This window comes from Harpia harpyja, chromosome Z (assembly GCF_026419915.1).
Source record: "Harpia harpyja isolate bHarHar1 chromosome Z, bHarHar1 primary haplotype, whole genome shotgun sequence".
In the NCBI taxonomy this organism is placed as follows: domain Eukaryota; kingdom Metazoa; phylum Chordata; class Aves; order Accipitriformes; family Accipitridae; genus Harpia; species Harpia harpyja.
The window spans coordinates 52,996,651-53,018,190 of NC_068969.1; the positions used below are offsets into that span (position 1 = coordinate 52,996,651).

At 33.7% G+C, this 21,540-nt stretch overlaps 1 protein-coding gene across 3 annotated transcripts in view; it reads left to right on the plus strand.

Annotated features, from left to right (window-relative positions):
• FBXL17 (F-box and leucine rich repeat protein 17) overlaps positions 1 to 21,540 on the plus strand; it is a 300,099-nt gene that overhangs the window by 191,256 nt on the left and 87,303 nt on the right. For all 3 annotated transcript variants that reach the window (XM_052777394.1, XM_052777393.1, XM_052777391.1), the window contains exon 7: positions 7,218 to 7,294. In XM_052777394.1, the coding sequence (XP_052633354.1) occupies positions 7,218 to 7,294 (77 nt within the window). The remainder of the gene's footprint in view (positions 1 to 7,217; positions 7,295 to 21,540) is intronic.

Here is a 21,540-nt window from a genome sequence, read left to right on the forward strand (position 1 = left end):
TTGCTGGATTTACATGCAGTCAAGGTAACAGGAATTATAAAGGCATTAAATTTTAGATAAGGCTACTAATAAATATTTGAAAATAAATATTATTGCTGAAGGACAGGGCATAATACCATAAGCACAGTGCTGATCAATTTATCTGTGTAGTTTTCTGACTGGAGTTTGCTTGCATCTGACTAGCTCAGAGCACAAGCAGACACCATGGGACTTGTCTGCTCTTACCTCTGTAGTTTGTGAGTTCCAGTGTGAAAAAAAGCTTATCTATTTTCCTGTGCTGTAAGTGGCAAAACTGTTTGGTAAACCTAATTTTAAATTACATTGATTTTCTGAAGAATACATTACTGCTAATCAGAACTTAATGACTGCCTTAAGATAATTGCTGTTAACTTGTATAACTAGTGACACTTTGCATATTGGCTCCAGACAAAAAGTGCTTTTCAAATTCAGTTTGTGCTTTTGATTGAAAGTCCTAGCCTGTTTTGCAGGCTCTGTGATTTATATTGTTTCTTATAGATGTAGTACTTAGTGTTCAAATTAAAAACAATTTTAAAATACATATTTTGAATGTGATTGGAATGTTAAAACTGTGTGCCAAATTAACTGAAAGGCAAGTAAAAATCATACCTCTTATTAGTATAAAGTATTAGAAAACAAATATATTGAAAGAGATATGTTGTTCATAATTGTTTTAGGGTGGTTTCAAGGATTTCCGAGAAGGTAAACACACACACACACCGACTATAAGGGGGGAAAAGTAAGCATTTTATTAACTACACACATGTGTTACGCTAAGGGTATTTTACAAAGCAAAAAACCCTATTAATATACCGACCTAAGGACTGTGAAGAAGAAGATGAACCATCCATACATTGTTTATATTCTTGGTCGTCTTGCGCCGCGAGCCCAGTCCAGCAGTCAGTAGGTGCCACCTTTACGTGGGCATCCCCACGGAGGCAACGGTGATCTTGCTGTACACCAGCCCACTGCTCTTCGGAAAACCCCACTATTTTATACATTTGTGGAGGAACAGGTGTTGACGCTTGCAGCCAATGAGTGCCGAAACATGCCTCAGTTGTAACATAGGGAGCCTATGGCACATGCGCCTGCTGGCCAGGCGCGCTGTACGTGCCATAGCCATCTCTTCTATTGGTTCATGGGTTCTGTGCACGCGGCAAATTATCCTAATCCATCAGTCATGTCCACTATGCTCTAACCAATAGCAGGACTTTTGCAAGGTAAGCAAAATTATGTGTGGTGCCTTGTATTCCTCCATTATTGCATGTATTACCTCCCCTAACATTGCTCTGCTTTCTTATCCCCATGGTCAGGATTTCAAACAATAGACAATAAACAATCCGTTCCCTGTGCTGACTGCGTTTTTTAGTTATCTACTTCTTACTCAGTGTTCATCCACAGACCAAAATTCCATCTTTTAACCCTTCCATACACAAAAATGTAAATAAAATGATCAATAAAAGAGAATCCTGAACCAAGCATATGTATCCGTCAGCGTGTGAAGTTCCATCATTTATTGTTATGAGGTTTTACGAGGATTTATAGATCTCTCAGTAAAATGTTAGTCCTTTCATATTTAGGCTTCAAATTATTCCTTCTGAGTGCAGAAGGCCTCAGATTACATCAATTTCGTAAGATTCTGTGTGTGCTTCTGTGGTAAGAGATTTTGGGTTGTTATGGGAGAAACTTGGTTATTATATTACATTATTGCCTTCCATAGGAATGTTTAAGTCATCAAAAACAATGACTGTATCACTTTATATGCAGCTACTGTTTTCTTCCTGAATTTAACCTTTGAAACACTAATTTTTTAGGAGCTCCATGTATTTCTTTGTGAAAGGTTTCTGGTTTTCCCTTGTATATTTTAGTCTTGTTCCTTCCAAGCTCTCTTGGTTCCCAGTAGTGGTCTTGGTTATGTTTTGAAGGATGGTCAGGTGTTCACTGCTTAGAGACAAATGTATGCCAGTCAAATGCAAAGAAGCCATGTAAACAGTCTGATGTTTATTTTGAATCTTACCAAGGCAGTGTGTTAATGTTTTGGGTTTTTTACACCTCCACGGTGAGTGAAACTCATTGCCTCAAATTGTGATCTCTTAACCAGTATATGGCAACTCCAATTAGCTTCAGTTGGGGCTAAAGAGCATCTCAGACTGTAACAAGGTCTCCCAGGACCACTTACACCACAAATACTGTAGTCATATTTTCTCATTAGTTCCTTTTGGTTGTCACAAATATGATTTTCCAATGTTTTTAGAAGTAGACCAAAAACATAAAAGCTGTGTGTGTATATAGAAAAGACAATTATTTGCCATAACTCAAGGATCTTTTGTATCTTTTCTTACAGGTAGAAGCTTGCACAGTTTAATTCATTAACCTTAACCTTTCATTTAAGTCAAAGAATGTAGGGATCAGTTGGCTAAGAGAAGAAAATTACAGGGTTTTGAATGACTTATTTTCTAAGTTGTCATTTTTAAAAATTATTTTTAGGCTCTTACATCTTGCATTACATCATGGAAAGTCAGAAACCTTGACTTTGTGAATTTATTGCACAGATTTATATGCAGGAGCCATCAAGACGATGACCCTAAATTTGAAGTTATCAGTTGACATATCTATGTCTCAGTCATGCTGTTTTGTTACTTTTGAAGAAGAGACTTGTTTGCAGAGAACCTTTATACCAGTAAATATTTGTACACTTAAGTAATTTTTCTGGTCATGTATACAGACCAGGTGGGAAGAACAGTATATGCAAGTGCATGTTAGTAGACAAATTTCCATTGTTCGGTAATCCAGAGTGAGAGCTTTTTCCTGATATTAATTGGAATTTTAGCAATGTTACAGTTATATCCTTTTCTTCTTGAGATTTGTTTACCTTTTCAGGTAGGAAGACATTTTTAGAAATTATAACAGTAAGAGGCAATCTCAGGTTTGTTAATCTCTGAACATAATGAACTTTGGGATGTTGATGTGTTCAACATCACAGTGCTGAGTGAGCCCTAGTTGTCTTATAAATATCTGTGGTCTTGTAACTGGTTTAACAGTAGGTAGGTATGTGTTTACTTATATTCTTGGTTTCTGATTGGCATGTTTATGTGAAATCAATTTCTGCTCTTTGCCTTATTCTTGCTCCTGATTGCACTGTAAATTTCATAGTGTGATACTAATTTCTTACTTTTAGAATCAAATGCCATAAAACTGAATTGCATATCAGTCTATCAGAGAACAGCATTCATAAAATATTGAGTAGATCTAGGGAAAGCTTGGCATAAGAATTTGTTAGATAATATTTTCAGATTTAATGAATAAGCAGTTTCTTCCTAAAATAAGTATTTCATGTTCTCTGTTTTGATATTTTCATGTTTTACATGGTTCTAAATAATACTCATTTGCAAAGTAAGAAGTGAAGAGATTTTAGCTTTGGCCAGCTCTGATCCAGACTTGTATATTGTCAAAGCTCTAATTGTAGTCTTATTTCTTTATTCCTAGGCTAGTGAACTCCTGTCTCATTTTTGGTACTAAGTTACTTTGAGTGTGAAAATTACTTTTCTTCCTGAAAGAATGTTTATATTTTGATATATTTGGAGGAAAAATATAAAAGAAATATCTGTGTCCCTGTAACTTTCACTACTTCATCTAGATATTGCATGTCTTTTTGTTATTAAAATTAGTAGGATGAGCTGATAGAAGTCTGTTCAGTAACCTTAGGTTAAGAGATTTAAAAAGATCTCTCTGCCTTGACACATAGCTGTTGTTACCATGTCCAAGAGGCATCATGTTAGCTCCCTGATAGATATGGGTTAGTCCCCAAGTTTTGGGGGGCTCAATTATCTGTTTTGCTCACTTTTGTCATTTGCTACTGCTTTAAATAATAACTTTGCTTCTCTTACTTACCAGTATTATGCTCATGTGTTTAAGGTTAGGGGTTTTTATTGTCTAATTCAGCAATATTGTAAATATAAAGACGTCCAAAGATAAATACGTCAATAATCTTCTATAATTTTGATGAATTATTGCAACAGAATTAACATGACTTGATCCTTGCTTTCTAGAAAAGGTTAATTTAATTTTGTTCATTTAACCTTTTTCTTTGCTGTCATGTTTAACAAAGATTAAAAGGTAAAAGTAATAAATACACAACTACTCTTATTTTTCCTTATGTTGTAAAAAAATCGGTTGTTACTAGCAATTATGTATTGTGTGACCCTCTACAGAGCAGAGGCTAATGAGGCCATATAAAATGTTTCTTCTGTCTCTACAAGTTGATTTACATGGTGATGATATATAGAAAGGATAATAGAAATTAAACCTGAAATTAGATTGACTTATGCAAGTTATAGAAGGCAGACAAAAAATTATAAATTCATTATTTCAGCTATACTTAAATTTTTTCTTGTCCAAACTAGAGGTGTCATTACCTCATTCTTTTAGACGTTAAGTGACTTTAATATTTTCAAAAAACAAAAAAAAATGAGGCAGTAAAAGCTACATTTTTTGCCCTTTTTTTTCTTTCTAATGGAAATAGCAAAAAACTGTGAAGATTTTCTTTTCCCATTAGGAGAAAGTGAACAGTATTTCATTTAGACTCCAAGATGTCACTAAGAACAGGATTGGAGTCACTCAAGCCACTTGAAAAAACTTTAACCCGTAAAGCTGGCACTATCTGGAAGGATTAAAGGATGTAATTATAAAGGCCACACAGGCAAATACTTTTGTCTTTTGCTCCTGGAATCAAGTGATTGACTGCATCTGAAATTCCTTCTCAAACACTGTGTTTCTAGTACTCTTTCTTTGTTAAAACAAGCTTGTATATATATATATACTGACACCCTTACTGGAGCGGGAGCGAATCTACAACTTCCTTTCTTCACAGCGGAACAGATTTTGTTTGGAGCCAGAGAATGGCCAACATCCTGAGTATACAAGGATGCTGAAGGATGCACATGCAGATATGTCTATGTGCAGAGAATACAATATTGACTCTGAAAATTGTGTAACTGAAGTTGTAGGGAAAATTAGGTAGTCTTTTATGTCGTCTTGACTGTCTTGTGGTGGTATTGTTAGACACTGATTGCTATATTGTATTTTTTTATCAATTAATTGTCTCTCAGTGAGTAAAAATGATCAGAAATAGTTTGAAAACTTCTAGAGTCATTAGATAAAATTTTCAAAATATTTTTTATAGGGTCAGAATTTTTATCCAAGGCGAGAAGTGTTTCATAATCTCAGTACTGTGCTAAATGATATATGCAATAAGGATTAATAAAAGCTTCTTTTAGCTGTAATGTCCATTCACTTTTCAATTATGTCTTATTTGCTGAAATGTCTAATAAGCATATGTCTAATAAAATACAGGATACTGATTTTCTATTTATGCATATTACCAGTAAAATAATTATTAGGAAGTATTTTTCTGGAGTAAATAATAAAAAGTCTTTCTCATGGCCTAGTTGATCTTCATAAGCCAGTTAACAAAGATGAGTATCTTCTTCAAAATAATGTCTTACAGGAACAGAAGTAGTTTTTCACATACATAGCAAGTGTTTAATGCTCTAAATCTTACCTGGTTTTTAGGAAAATACCCTGATGAAATTGTGTAATTCTGAGGTTAGTTTATATTAAAAAGCATAGTCCTGCTGTAACTTCTACAAAAAAACTAACTGTCATGCTTGCTAATTTTCTTAGCAGAGGAGTTGCGAGTTTAAACAAGTATAGAATCTGGAGGTTTACCCTGTTTTTATTCCATGTCAGGGGTTACCATGTTAAATATTTCTCTCCTTTCTTTGTGTATTCATAAAAGAACATAAGACAACCTTTCCCAATGGCACGTATTGCAAAAATTTTCCAAAGATTAGGGTTTGGCAGTTTTCAAGTGTTGCAGATTTGTAATAGTGGTAAAAGAACTATGATTAAGGTACTCTGTCAGAGGCATGCTGTTTTATTAGTAGTAGTGAAATTTCGTTCTAGATTTTAGAAGAGGGAAGCATAGATAAGGAAAATAGATATGAAAGGCTATCATTCAATTACTGTGTTATTGTAAGCTATAAGAATTAGGTGGTTGCTTTTAAAATCTAAAATTGGCAGCATGAACAGGTAAATCAGATTGGGAGATAATCTATTGGTGGTGGTAAGTGGAGGAAAAAGGTCCCTGAGGATTTATGTGTATTTTCCAAAAGTTATGACAAATTCAGCAATACCTGTTTTTTTCAAAATTGGTAAGTAATTTAATTTTGTGTACTGTAGGACGGTTGATTTAAGAGGCAGAGTAGGTGATTGGGTAATTGATCTGAAAATTAAAGAGGAATATATTGGATCAGAAGAAATTCTTACGATTTATCCTATAAAATACACTTTAAACAATATCTCTATGTAGAGAATAGCACAATAGTCATGGTAGCTGATCGAATGAACAGTGGTGCATTTTACATCAGTGGGATTGAAAATATATTTTATGAACTGTATTTTTGAGTGATACTGTAAACAATGCAGTTGTAAACATAACATTAATATAGACTTGGTCATAAGTATATAATAAACTCCTATTTTACAAGACAATGTTAGTTTTCATATTAATTTTCTTGCTTACAAGAAATCAAACAAGGAGATTAACAGAAAAAGACTGATGTGTTTCATTGCAAATTCATCATAGTTGTGACAAGGCAAACAAATGACCTGTCTTCTCATCTATACAAGCTTCTCTAACAAAGTATTGGAACACCAATGGCATGTAGCATTTCATGACCTGATGAATGCTGACTCCTGCGATAATCACTGAAGAAATACAAACATGAATTTAAAATTATGTTTTCTTATCTTTTGTCCTCGTTACAGTGCATTTATAGTTCTTCCCTTGAAGAACTCTCAAAGCTTAAATCTTGCAATAGAAACTTTTCAAAATTACACAATAATAGAGAAATAGAAATTCACATTTGTATTATTTTCCAAAGGATTTGCCTGTATATATTTCAAGCAACTCACATAGTCAAAGACTTCTGGGAATATTGATATAAAAGCAGTCAATGTAAAATAATATTTTTCTCTAATGTATACATGTAGCCATATGCATTTTCAGTGAATTGTATGGAACAATTCACAAAATGAAGAAATTGAGATACAGTACATTACACTTGTGGTTTGTGCTCTTGCTATTTAAAAATGATCTATTGTCTTTTAACTGTGATTTTACTATATGTGTCTTCCAGATGTGTGGAAGTGATTGCCAAAGAAGGCCGGAACCTGAAAGAGCTATATTTAGTATCCTGTAAGATCACTGACTCTGGTATGTAATATACCTATATCTTTGGTTTTGTGAAGATTGAGCTCTGATAGCTTTGCACAGGGACTCTTATGAAAGTGTTGGAAATGTACAGATAAAATTTTTCAAAACCTTTATCCATAAAAATAGGAAATGTACAAAAAGTGTTTGACATGCTTAAAAATATCTGGTTAGAAGTATGAAAGTCAGTGTGCATATGTGCTGCAAAGTGTTCCTTATAGAATTGACAGTTACTGAGCAGACTGGATAGAGTGCCCTTTGAATTGTCCTGGAGACCAGGAGACCATTTGGGAGAAAATCTAAAAATACATGTGCATGTCTAGATGCTGTAATAGCATAACTAAGCAGCTATGAGTGTGGATTGATTGCCTGTTGTAGGCCATAAAATTTGAATGAACTTGATGATCCCTTAAAAATGCTGTTATGAGAAAATAGAGAGGAGCACCTTAGGAATTAGGCTTTCTGTGTGATAGGCCACAGAGAGAGACAGAATTTGTATTTGGAATAGGAAAATTTCATAGCACTTGAGTGTGTTTGCAGAGGCTGCTTTGTTTTATCTTGTTTTGTTTTTTTCAAATAAGATACATCAAATAAGACACTTATTTCTGCAATAAGGCCAAATTCTCAAATGTCTATCTCCCACTTACATGCCTAAATTTCAGTAAGATTTACAAACTGTATCTTTGAGATGTGTATCTCAGGTTTTCTGATTATTTTGTTTCTCATTCACCTTTTTTTTTATTTTAACTTTTTACTCCAGAGCTTTTATAAAGAATTACTATGTCAAAGTGATAAATTACCTTTCCAGTGGTCACAAACTCATTCTTTTATTTTCCCCTTCAGATTTTGCACTTCACTGGGGTTTGCATGGGTGCATTCAAGGGTATGTTGGTCTGCAGAGTTCAGCTTGTCTCGTGTCCACAGTATTTGCACGTGATCTCACAATACAGCTGTAGCACCTGTGGGAGCTTTGGGGCATGGCAGAGGAGAGGGAGCATGGGCCTATACCACCGTTTTCTCTGGTCTGCAGTTGTTTGTACATCCATGTGCAGAACAGGTCTTGCCAAAGTTGAAAACAGATTTTCGTGGCTTGATACCTCTTGGCCATGAGTCTGTGAATTTGTGAAATGGGAACTGTCTGCTGGAAATTCAGGGAGGGGAATTATCTGCAGAACACAAAGTGACAATGAAGGTGCTTCTTGTCACTACTATAGGGTCAGAGGTGCAGGACCTCAGTTGGAAGTGAAACTATCTGTTTGTGTGTTATAGATCTACTAGCTGTACTTTTGTCCCTTCTGACTTTGACAACCCATGTAGAAAGAATCATCATGGGAATAATGGAATCCACATCTTGAGCATCAGTGATTTCTCAAACTGATGTCACACTTCTTTGGCTGCAGTTATTGAGAGGAAAACATGATTTCTCAAAAAGTAGGGAAACAGACACTGAGAAACTGAAGCAAAGAAACTGAGGATAGGGAAAGTCTTGATTTTGAAAGAATGGAGAGAGAGGAAAGGAAGTGTGCATGGCTAGATGAAAAGTGGGAAGTGTATTTCACAGAATGAATGAGTGGAGAATATATGTAGAGTTTGGATTATTAGCTTGGCAACCATAGTCATCCAACCTGAGCTTCTGTTGACTTCTGTGGACTAAGGCTTACATGTCACTAATGTGTTGGATTCTGCAGTCATTCAACATTATTGCAGTCAGTTACTGGGGTACACTATGAGTGTACAGATTTCTTGCAGCTTGATGGAGTACAGATGCAGGATTTTAAAAGCTCTCTTTGAAACTGTTCAACAACAATTTTTGATGCTACAGCAGTTAGCGGAGTTTTGACCTCTGGGCCAAGATCATAAGTACTTAGCAATTCAAGTGAAAAAAAAAAGTAATATTGCTAATTTCCAACAAAATTTGTAATAATTTGAGACATTAATTAAGCAAAAACAATAACAATTGCAGTAAATAAATAATTGCAGCAAAAAATGTTATTATTGCCTTGCAATTAATGCTATAGGTGTGTATGTGTGAGGTAGTCTCAGGTACTCTAGCAAAGACTGTGAAGTGTGCACTTCGTCATTTTTCATTTCATTCTTTTGTTTTCCCATTTCTACAATAAGACAGTATACAAAACTACCAGACAGACATGCTTATATGCAATTAGTATTTTTAAAACACACTAAAATACTAAGTTTTATTTTGAAGCCTTAAAGATTAATTAAAAACCCCTACACCTTGATATTATAGCCATAGGCAGCATTACTTTCCCTGACATTTTACTGCCCAGAAAAATGTTTTGTTATATTATACAGAAAGACAGACAGAAGAGGGTTCAAAAAGGAATTGACGTATGTGTACCTACTAAGAGTTGTTAACTTGTGAGAAAAAGAGTATATTGCTCTATTTCATGTTACATTACAAAATCGTTAATTCTGTATTTTTTGTATACAAAAAAGTATATTTTGTTTAATTCTGAAGATTTATAGAATATTTATGTTTCTCCAGCATAATTTTCTAAAAATCCATTTTTAATTAATGATGTTTGTTACAGTGTAACATGCTAGGATCCTGAAAGTGAGTTTAAAAGTTTCTTTACGTCCAGCACATTGTAAAATGCTAAATAATCACTAGAATTTACCTAGACTGACAGGAGAAGCTGAGTTAGTATAATCTTTGAGATAAACACCTGTTTGCCCAAGAACACAGAGCGAAGTTAAAGCTGACATTGCTTCCTCATATCATGTTGCCCTTTTATTAAACAATCATGATTTAAGCATGGATTGTCAGTCTTATCTTCAAATTTCTTGCGTTTTGTTGATTTGTGTCACAACCTTAACTTTACTTAAACATAGAGGGTTTTGTATTTTAGCTTTTACTAAAAACTATTAAGAAAGCTAGGCTTTCTCAGCTATGGGAAGACTGTGTGTCAAATGAATTAGGTTGATGTGAAAATGTATAGCGGTGAGCTAGGGCAGCAAGCATACACAGAATTGTGTAACTGTCTTTTCAATTTTATGCTCTAGTTCTGGGTTTTATTGATATCCTTAGTGCTGGGAATTTGTTTTAAGTAAATCATTACTTACAAAGTTTGTAATGGTGCAGAGTGCTATGCACTCTGAAACACAAAAGTGAGATTTTGTGTTCAAAGATGAAAAGATTTGATGAAACTAGCCTGTGAAACAGGATTAGATGTTTTAAGGGTCTGATCTTGCAGTAATGTTAAGTGTTAATTTTCTAAGAATTACTTAAAAACCACATTCTTACCAGTAGTGAAAGATAAAAGTCTCTAATGCTTTACTTCCACTTTAGAAAAGTAGTCAGACCAGTGGGTTTTGTCTGTATGTGCAGAAAGTCATTTCAAGGCAAGCTTTAAATTGTAGGCTTCCACTAAGAGAAAAAAAGAAAAAGAAAAACAAAACAAAAAAAACCCCAAACAAACAGAACACAACCACCCCCAAAGAAAAAAACAAAAACCAGCTTTTGAAAAAAGTTTGGAAGGAAGTGTTCAAAATCAGCACTTTATACAGCTACACCATGAGAAATTACTTAAGAAATTTCTGAATAACCAAAGTACCCAAACTGTCATTAACAGGAGTGCAGTTAGCACAGTTTGAGGAATATGTTTATCTCATAACAATTCCTGTCAAGTAACCTGCAGAATATGACAGTTGTCTCGATAGTTGTCTTGTAGAATTTCCATTACCTAGTAGTTCTGGATTTTGCCTAACATAAAAAGTCTCCATTTCAAGCTGTAAAGTAATTGCACAAAGCTTTTCAGATTAAGTGCTTCCCACAGGGACCTGAGATGAACTGTGGTATTTTGCTGATACCTTTAAGATTTTGTATATATTGAAAAAGAGCTCTCTAGATATGTAGCTTTTTTGTTTTCTAAAATAGTGAATGTTCCTTTTTCATATTGCCTCTTTTCATCATTTACTGATATATTTAGTGTCTCTGAGGACACATGATTTTTTTTAAAAGGTTTTTCTTCTATGAGGATGTTTGCTGAATCAAAAAACAAGCTACAGCAAACTATAATTGAATTACATAGTTTTTATTCTAAAATGTTATAGATGGGGCTTAGCTGTTACCAGTAGATGTCTGGAGGAATAAGAGTGTTTATACTGAGTCAAGTCCAACTGTCACAAGACAAAATATAACTGTAAGCTGCATTTTTTTCTTCAAAACTGGATAATGGATTCTTTTCTCAGAAGTGAGATACATCTAACAATGTTAAAATAGTTTTCCAAGATGCTGTTAAATTCTATTGTCTTAATATTTAGGCTACATATGCTTTCTATTTTAAAATAGAATATTTTGATTATCAGGGGATCAGGTCTTCTTACTGAATAATACAGATAAATCCTATGAGAGTCACTTGAGTTTCCTCTCCAGTATTCAGCATTTGTCATGTAAATCATAAAGAATAAGCATACTGTGGGTATTTCCTCACAAAAGAAGGTTTTGTTTCTGCTTCACACTTGGATTAGCAAATTTCTGTAATGCTTGATCTCACTAAAACTATTTCTTTCCTAATTTTAGTCTTGTAAAATCTATTTTTAAAATACCATGTCTTTTGTACAGTATTACTCAGAAGGGAAATATATTTTTTGTGGGATAAATGCAGCACTTACGGATAGACAGAATGGAACAGGTAGTAAATACATTTTTGAGTTAAAAAGATTTCATCCTCACACCTTACCGGCTTACAATCTGTTACTTAATTTATATCATTTAAATAAATACAGCTTTCATTTTCTCTTTCAAAATTATTTTGAATTGCTGCTATATTGATTTCCAAGTTTCCCTTCTTCTCAGAATCAATCTTTCTCCTATTACGTTTTCCTATCCTGTGCATATTTCTCTTTCGTACTTTTTTAATGACCAAGTGCATGCAAACAGTAATCACACTGAGAACTATGTTTATGCTTGTAGATAAGTGTACGGATAATCTTTCTAGGACCAGGGCCTCTGTTATATTCTTTAGTGGTTATGTATGTTACCTATATATGTATGTTTGTGTGTGTATAAAATGGTAGTATTATATTATCTAATTAATTTATATATTTATTGCTATGTACATATGAGAGAAAAAGAATATATATGTATTGCTTTCTTATAAACTTATCTTTTCTTCCTTTCCACAAAAGCATTTTCTCTCTACTTTCTGTTCTGTTACTTAAGTATTCAGAAACCTGTACTCACTGAAGTAAATCAGCAGGATTGTTGATGTTTACTGCCAAATTTTGAGGTTCTTTGCTTAGTTTTAAGGTTCCTTTTCTGTGGATAGGCTGCAACTTTAACTCTAGCAGACGGTAAGAATTAATTACTTAAAGAATAAGTAGGTGGTAAGCAATCTGTACCCTGTTATATACACTAATGATACTTAACTTCCTTTGACAAAATCTCTAGCAGCTAGTAAAGAGTTCTTGTTTGCTTTTATATTAAAAAGTTCATTCTTTCAGAATTCTGAAACAAATATTACGATAGAAACTCTGGTAATTATAAGGATCAGTGAAAGCTTACTCTAGCAATAGAGATGAGTTAGAGTTTTATGTAGTTTAACAAAGCAGCAATACGCAGTATAACTTATTAACCCTTCCTCCATTTAAATGGCATTACTGTTTATGTTGGAGTGTACGGAGTGAAGATTTTGAGTCTTTTCATGTATTTCAGAACCTCTGTACATTTCCTTCTAGCTAGGAGAAAAAAAATACAGAGTATACAGCTTTTATAAGGATGTTTTTCAACTTGTTTGTTCTGATTTTTTATATTTCTTTTATATTGTTTTAGTTTGGAGTAGTTGTTCATATACAACCTTGCATATGTTGACACCTGTTTTATTTTCATAAGGGATCCTGTTGACATTGAAACCAGAAGGATTGTTAATATGAGGAAAGATAGCTGCATAATCATGTATTTTGGGATTGGAACCCTATCAGAGGACATCTTTAGTCCTGTTAAGAGTGTTCAAGGAGTGAACAGATAACCTTAGTCACCTGTCTGGAGTTTTCAGTAGAAATTGTTAATAAGAAGTCAAATTAAAACTTTATCAAAAGTAATCCCTGAAGCAAAAAAGAACCCTTGAACAATCTGTCAGCACCATATATAATTTGTAACTATCAAAAAACAAATTTTATTTGTATAAGTTTTATCAGTATTCCCAATGTCACAAAAATTCCATGCCGTTTTCTTTAAAAGTTGATTTGAGATACCACCATGCATCTTCAAGACCCATACAGTGAGTTAAATTACTGCAATAGCATATTTCTCAAATAACAATTCCTTTGTCCTACAGTACATAATAAAGGATTTTCTCTGAACGATGAGATGAGACAAACTTCCAAAGTATTTTTGTTATACTAGAAGGTGGGTTATCCCCCTTAACCTGTACCCTTAAAAATAATGCAGTATAATAGCCAGTTGGAGGGAGCTGGATGTAGATGCACTTTTGAATCAAGATGAACACAGCAGAAGCCTATGATTTGTACACAGTTTGTTCCCAGTTGGTTGTTCTAAATGTAGAAAACAGAGATGTGTTCTACTTCAGGTTTGGTTTGTCTTGTAGAGAGATCCACAGGTACTGTTGTTTTAATTTAATTTCTTCTGTGGGAAACTTAGTGGTTTGGGTTGTTATTTCAATTGTTTGGTGACAAACTTGGCAGTAGTTCATCAATTATAATAGAAAGTTTAATTTTGTGCTTTTTTATCTTGAGAGAGGTGTTTCAGTTAATTTTTGGAAACAATGCACCTCATTCTGAGTACCAAAAGACAAAAGGTATTTCTGATATAACAAAAATTGAAATGGCCGCAGCCTCTGCAAATGTTGCCAGAATTACAGTTTCAAGTTCTTGTTTATTCATTTGCTGTATTTACTGTTTTAGGAAACTATATTATAATACTGAACTTTATCTGACCCAAGACCCAGCTTCTATTCTCTTGTGATATTTGTATTTCCTGGTTTATATGACCTTTAAAAAATAACATAAAGCTTTATTCCTTCAGTGCACATGTTAACCCCTGTATCAAAAACAGTGTGCTAGGTGCTTCTTCAGTGAGCTACCACACAGCAAAAATATTTTGAAATTATTATATCTAAAACCTTGTTGTTTGCAGCTTAAGACTGATTTAAAGTGCAAATAAATTATTACATGTAAACTATGTAATTATGATCATATTAGGGTCATTGCAGTTTGGTTTTGTATTTTGATAAACTCCCCCAAACTACGAAAGAAATGTATTGTCATTTTACATTTTTGTCTTATCTTTCATTTCAAACAGTATCTGTTAATTTCACACTGTAACAGAGAATACTGTTCCCAATAGAATATTTGATTTGCAGTCAAAGGTAGATTTACTTGATCAAAACAGCTGTGGAACTTGTATTTAACATGTATCTATTTCTGGCTTGGTTAGAATATAATTTAATGTGAACATTTAAAACATTTAATATTTTCTGACAAACACCAATAATGACTCATATTAACACACTGTTGCTATAGTCCAGTTTTATATTTAATTCATTGAACTTTTGAATTCATTTAAATTTTGCACCTAAACCACTTTATTTGTTGAGTAGCAATTACCAGTATACTTCAAAAAAAATCCATACATTAGCTATATTTGAAATTATTCTTATAAAACCTAGTGTTAGTATCAGTGAGGATTATTTAAGCGTCCCTCTCATAATTCTAACTTTAAAAGCAACATCTGTATTTTTCTTAAGTGAGAGAAAACAGACCTCAAAAAGGAAAAAAAAGGCATTTACCGAGTCTTTTTCCATTTAATCAGTTACGATACAAAACTCTGGTTGATATATGTAATCATAGAAGTAGAGTTGCACCGTATTTTAAAGTGGCAGTGCTAGTTTGCAGTTGCAGTTTATTTCTTCTAAATTCTAGGAGCCAGTGTTATGATCCCCTTTTTAATGCACTATAAAATATATTTTTAACAAATTAAATTTTAAAATGAGTATGTTCCTTTAGTGTTGCCTAAATAAAAGTGATTCTTCAGGCAGCATCCGTAAGGGAGATTTCCATTCAGAGTGCTTAAATATGATAACTGTTGTTTAAACTTCTTAGCAAGTAATATAGTTGTTTCAACATGATTACTCAAACTGAGTTAAGTCTTTAAAAATACCGGGTTTTGGTGGTAGGATTGCCTTTCTATATTCTGTTTTGTAACTTCTCTTGGCTAGTTGTTGAATTCCAGAAATACTCAGATTACTGAAGGGAAGATTAATTTTGACCGTAATCTGACTGTCTGCCTGCCTTAAAAAATAGATGAAGTACTTCATGGAGGTACTAATAATGCAGTTATTTTGAATGCCTAAATTAAAAAAAAAAAAAAATATTCTATTCTTTTAATCATTTCTGTAGTCTCAAGGATTGCACTGACTGAATACCGAGAACCGATTTTTTTGTTTAAATGCCTGAAAAAAATAGATTAAGATATTGATGTAGTCCAATAGAATAGAAGTAAAACCAAATGGCTAATGTCACAGCAATATGATAAATACTGGTTTAGATCCTTATTTTTTTAATAAAAAAATGAAAATGCTTAACAATAACAGTTCAACGGTTAAATGTTTTTAAGAATGGAAAGGAGAATATGAAAACAAATTCTAAATCTATTGCATCTCTGCCTTGTGGCATGTTACCAAGGCCTCATTATATATATACATGAATAGATCATTATGTTTAAGTATGGCATCTGTGGCCCAATATTTAAATATCAAGAAGTAGGGACTGTATAATTTTTTTATTCATATTACTTTGGCACATGAATTATGAGTCAACAGCAAAAACAGTAATAAAAACTCTAACAACATGGGTTTTTATCAACTTGTCTAAGAAAAGAGGATGCATCCAAAATATATTTTATGTTAGTTAATGAAGTGGAATAAGTTGTACTTCTGCTCTGCGTTCCTTTTAATTGTGGTAATTCTGGTTTAGCTTTGCTGTGACAAAAGCATTTGATTTTTACCTCTGTAATGAAGTATACAAAGAATTTCATCCTGTCTTGTGAACAGTAAACTCTTTCCACACCACAATACAACAGACTGTAGAAACTGTTCTATTTCTGATATAGGGGACATGATTCACTTCATAAATAATCTGAAAGGCAAGTAATCATTGTGCTTTCACAAATTAATAAATTGACATCAAAATTTTAGTTTGGTCAACTTCAAGGATTTGAAGAGTTTTCTATGAAAAATCAGTCTCAAAGTAGCTTTCAAGTTATGTATTTTTGTTCCTCGTAAGTCAGGTGGGATCATTTTAACTGTTGAAATGTCAAGTATCTTTCCAAAACTCTCAGACAATAAGATTGCTTTATTTGCAGTTCTCTTTGGCTTGGTGCCATCGCCCCTAGTTTTTAGCTATACATACTGAACCATATTACTTCCAATTACAAGATGCCTAATACAGAAGAGTAGTAAAATATGTCCAAAAAATATAGGTACAAGGTAGATAGTACAAAGAGAAAGGAATAAAAGTGGATAAAGGGAATTCTTGAATAAGGTAAGAAAACAAATTTAATATATATGAATTTTTAAAAAATACACATTTTGGATTCTTTTGTTTACTTTTATACACATTTGGTAACTGATAAATGAAATAACTTCCATGATGTCAACCTGTTGAGATACTTTAAAAAAGAATACAAATATTGGGAATGTTTGAATGTTATTAGCTAGATATAATGATCCAGTTTTACACACTTCTAAAACTTTTCAGTAATCTGAAGATACTAAAACTTTTAATTTTTTTTTCCAGGTCAATGTTTTGTTGGGGTTTTTAGACTTTCAAAATAGAATTTATGTTGTACGTGATGCAACTAAATTATCTTTTAGGAACTCAGGAACTTTAGGAACTTGGTTGTTCTGCCACATGTGGATATTAGAATAAAGATGAAATGTAAAAGAAATTTTCCATACTACCAAAATTTGAAAGCACTGAAATTGTACCTTACGTTTTGCATAAATCATTTTAATTTGAAGATGTAGTAGAAACATTTCTCTCTGCTTCAAGTGTGGAAGCATGTATGTTCCTCGATTAAACCTGTAGGCCTACATCAGTAATAATAGTCTAGTGTCAAATTTATGTTTCAAAACACTGTAGTTCATTTTTATTTGTACCAAATTAAATGGTAATGAATACCAACTTGTCAGCAGTGTTAGCAGTTCACAGTCCCTTACCTGTGTTTTCTTAAATAACTCATTAGTTTGTGCATCTTGCTTTTTGAGTACCTGAGTTAAGGCAACTTAAAAGGATTTCTCAGTTTAAGCATCTGTCGGGTGTCTTAAGTTAGCTACTCACTCACATACAAAGAAAGCATCCTAGAATAACTACTTTTTACTACTAGGAAACAAACTACTTTTACAACCAGGAAGCAAAAATACCAAGGATGAAATGAGAGGTGTTCATCAGCTTTCTTATGGTCTGTAAGAATTTTTCAAAGATCTAGGTCTTGCTGCATTGGAGGTTGAACATGAACATTAGCCAAACTATTATGTGGTATGATCAAAAAATCATAGAAATTTTGCATGAAACAGACCTCTCTGAGTCATCCAGTCCAGCCTTGCACTCAGGGTGGGGCTGTCACCAGCCCTAGATCGGGTCCGCTGTGGCTCAGCCTGGTTATTTCTCAGAAGATCTCCAGGGAGGGATTCCACTGCATCTCTGGACAATGTTTCAGTGCTGCACTTACGCTTCTAAAGATTTTTTTTTTTTTCCTAATGCCCAACCTAAACCTCACAAGCCACTCTGTGTGGTCATTGACCTTGTAACATCTTTTGGTGAGCTTGTGAGTCAACTTTAAGTCCATTGTTTTCATAACCATCAATACAACTCAGATCTTACCACGGTAGTGTATTTGTGGGAAGAAGAAATGTGTGTTATTTTTGCGTTTGAAATTAAGCTGGAACTTAATAAAGTTGGAAATGAGCAAATGTTAACAAATACTCATAAAAAGAACTTTCTATTTCTTGGTTAGCCAACCAATGGCTTTTCCTATCAGAGGCTTTTTATGCTGCATATTTATCACATTGAATTCTTCCCTAGGCCTCAAGCAGTTTTTTCACTATTTCCTTTTAACTTATTAACTCATTATTTAGGAAAAAACCTAATGCCTTGTGAATTAATTATATTTGCTTTCTTTTTGCAGTTACATTGAAATATCATTAAAAGTCAGTGTCAATGTTGCCTATAGCTTTGTTTTAAACCAGTGGGGATATTGAAAAAAACATAAAAGCTTCTTTTGGCTGCTTGGATATTGCTATATTTTCATGTTTGTAAACCACAAGTTGTTTAAGTTTCATTTTGTTTTGAAAGCAGACGCAATGAAGAAAACTCCTTATATTTGAGCAGCAGTACAGGTTAAGGTTCTCTAGTGTCCTAATCTACTAGCTCTGCTGGTAGTACCTCCGTAATGAAAAGTGAAAGAGAGGGGATCATAGTACTTAATGGGTGCTGCCTAGTAAAAGGATGCATAGCGTAATTAACTTAAACCAGTTGCTGGTCTGGTGCAACAAATCCCAGGTTATATGTATTGTACATCTCCTATACTCCTCTCACTTTTCATCTGAGTCCCTGCTATTTCCCTAGAAGCAGAGGTGGAAAACAGCGGTGGAATGTAACCTTTACTGTTAGTCTACAGTTGGCTCTTTTTCTTTTCTTCTACCAACATAAAACATTGTTGTCTGATTAGTAGATCAATTTTTCTTGATTAATGTCAAGGAGGAACAAAACCAGTGTAACAGGGTTTGGAAGCTATTTCCAGACCCAAACTTGGGTGGTCAGGGTCATAACTAATGAAGTACCAAAGTTTTAGGAACTTGGTCACATAGAGGAAGCCAGAACTGCTGACTGGGAGCATGGTATCCTTCAGGTTTTGGGGTACGTCAGGTGGCCAGGCAGAAAGATGACACTAAGTGGAAAGTTATTGGACCTATGTTTTTAAGGAAAAACGAGCACAGTAACATATTTAAAATTTCACTCCCTTTTCTTTGATCCGTGCATTTTAGTTACATCACATTCATCAATCAGAGTGACAGTGGCAGGTGTGTTTTGTGTTGAATTTGGTGGCACTGGCACATGTGAGTTCTTGGAGCCCATGTACTGGAGCTGCTCTATGGAGGACTTTGTTCTTTCTTTCTGGGTCCACACGGGACTGTTTAGATCAGGGCAGTTCTTGTATATGCTGAGGAAGTGCAAAAACATGTTGATAGGGAATTTTCAGTGAAAAAGAGGTATTTTATTTAGGGTGATAATTGCGGCAGCTACTAATCAGTATATTTACTCAATCTAAATCTTGGATTGAAGTAACCATTTTTTGCCTGTAAATCCTTGAAGTGCTGCTTGTGTCTGTCACTGAAAGAAATTATAATACCCACAGATTTCACTTGGGCTACTTAAATCATCTCTTTTGTTTCTCTTTTGGTAGTTTCTACTCTCTTGGTAGTTTAAGAACAAATAATTTCTTTATTTTTCCTAGATGTAGTTCAACAATTTTATGTAAACAGAACTTGTTTTGTCTACCATGTGTTCTTGTCAGATAATTAAATGAGGAGGATTAAGAAACCATTCTGATCAAATGTTATTACTAAGAAAAAAGAAATCTATTTTGTCCTTTAATCAATAAATACACAAGTACGCCTTGAAACTAATAGAGACTGCAAACTGAAAGAAACCATTGAGATCTCTATTCCCCCTTGCAGTCCATATTGTCTTATGAGCTATGATTTATGACCAGTCAGGTTTTGTCCAGGTTTTGTAAATGAGGGTATATGATACACTGGCTGTGTATCTGCACAAAATCTTTTTCTGATCTTATGTAGAGGGATTTGCCAACAGCTGTGTGTTTGCACTTCTATGTGTTTAGCCATAACTGCACATGCATATACAAACATGCACACAGAAGAAATACCTTGGATGAATGTTCTTTCTTTGTTTGTTTCTTATATAATCATAATTGAAAAATTGCCTTTAGAGTACAGAAATAGCACACATTTTCCAAGGATGTCTTTAAGGGTAAAGAAAGAAGATTAAATAGCAGTTGTTTTGGGTTTTTTTTTACATATTTGACTTATTTATAATGCAGTTGAACATTTTGTAAGTCAAGTACATTACTGGTGAATTTCTTCACATGCATTCCTGTTATTTTTTTAATCAAAATAAAAAGGTCAACAATGTCATCTTTCTGGTAAAATAAAGTACAATTTGATGACTTTCTGCTAATGCATAATACCATTTAATTTGATTTTAGGAAGAGGAAGGTCTCTAATGGAAGGGAAATGGACTGTATAAACTAGGTGCACCCTCGTATATTTACCTCTGTTCATGCAATTGTAAATATTGCTGCTAGTACCAAACAAACAAATAACAATACTTGAATTGTAAACAGTTTGAGAAATATATATGAAATGTACGTGCACAAAACCTATTTCAAATTTACAAAGTGCCTGCATGTCATTGAGATATGTAACTGCGCTGTGGTATTTTAAAAAATTTAAAAAAAGTAAAGGTGATTCTGAAAGCTATGGGGACTAATGATCCAACCCATCACATAACAACCAAGTTCCCCAGTTCATGGAGATTTAATTAATTACATGGGTCATGTGGAAAGATTGATTGTTTCATGTAACATACAGCAACACCATAATACTTTTTTAGTATAGGTACACATAGCTCTTTCTTTAAATGGGTGAAATTACCTATCCACACATCTGTACTCTGTTCCTTATGTAAGATGCTCGTGATTCTCTCTAATCATCATAGTTGCAACTTTGTGTATTGTCACTCATCTGATTACTAAAGATTCCAGTACTACAGATTTTGAAGCACCTCACAGTTTGCAGATAAAAAGTCAATAATCTTGAATCAAGATTTAACAAAGAAGCATTTGTGTAGTTCCTATGGGAAGTGGCTTAGAACTGCACACAGAAAGTTAAGCTTATTACTGTATTTGATAATGGAGCTACTGACAGGTCTTTTGTTGAATGAGAGTTGGTGTACATCAGATTGTGAAAGATGGAAAGCCTTGTTGGGTTTTTTGCGACAGACTTTAAATCTTGAACATCTGATGGTATCACATAGGGAATAAAAGCAGCTTTAGATGTATGGGAATAAATGTAAAAGAATTCAAAATAAAACCAATCAGTCACAGCAATAAGATGTGCAGCCACAGTTTAGGGAAAAAATCCTTGGATTTTTTGCCGTCAGCTGGAACCTTGATCTGTTTTGGAACT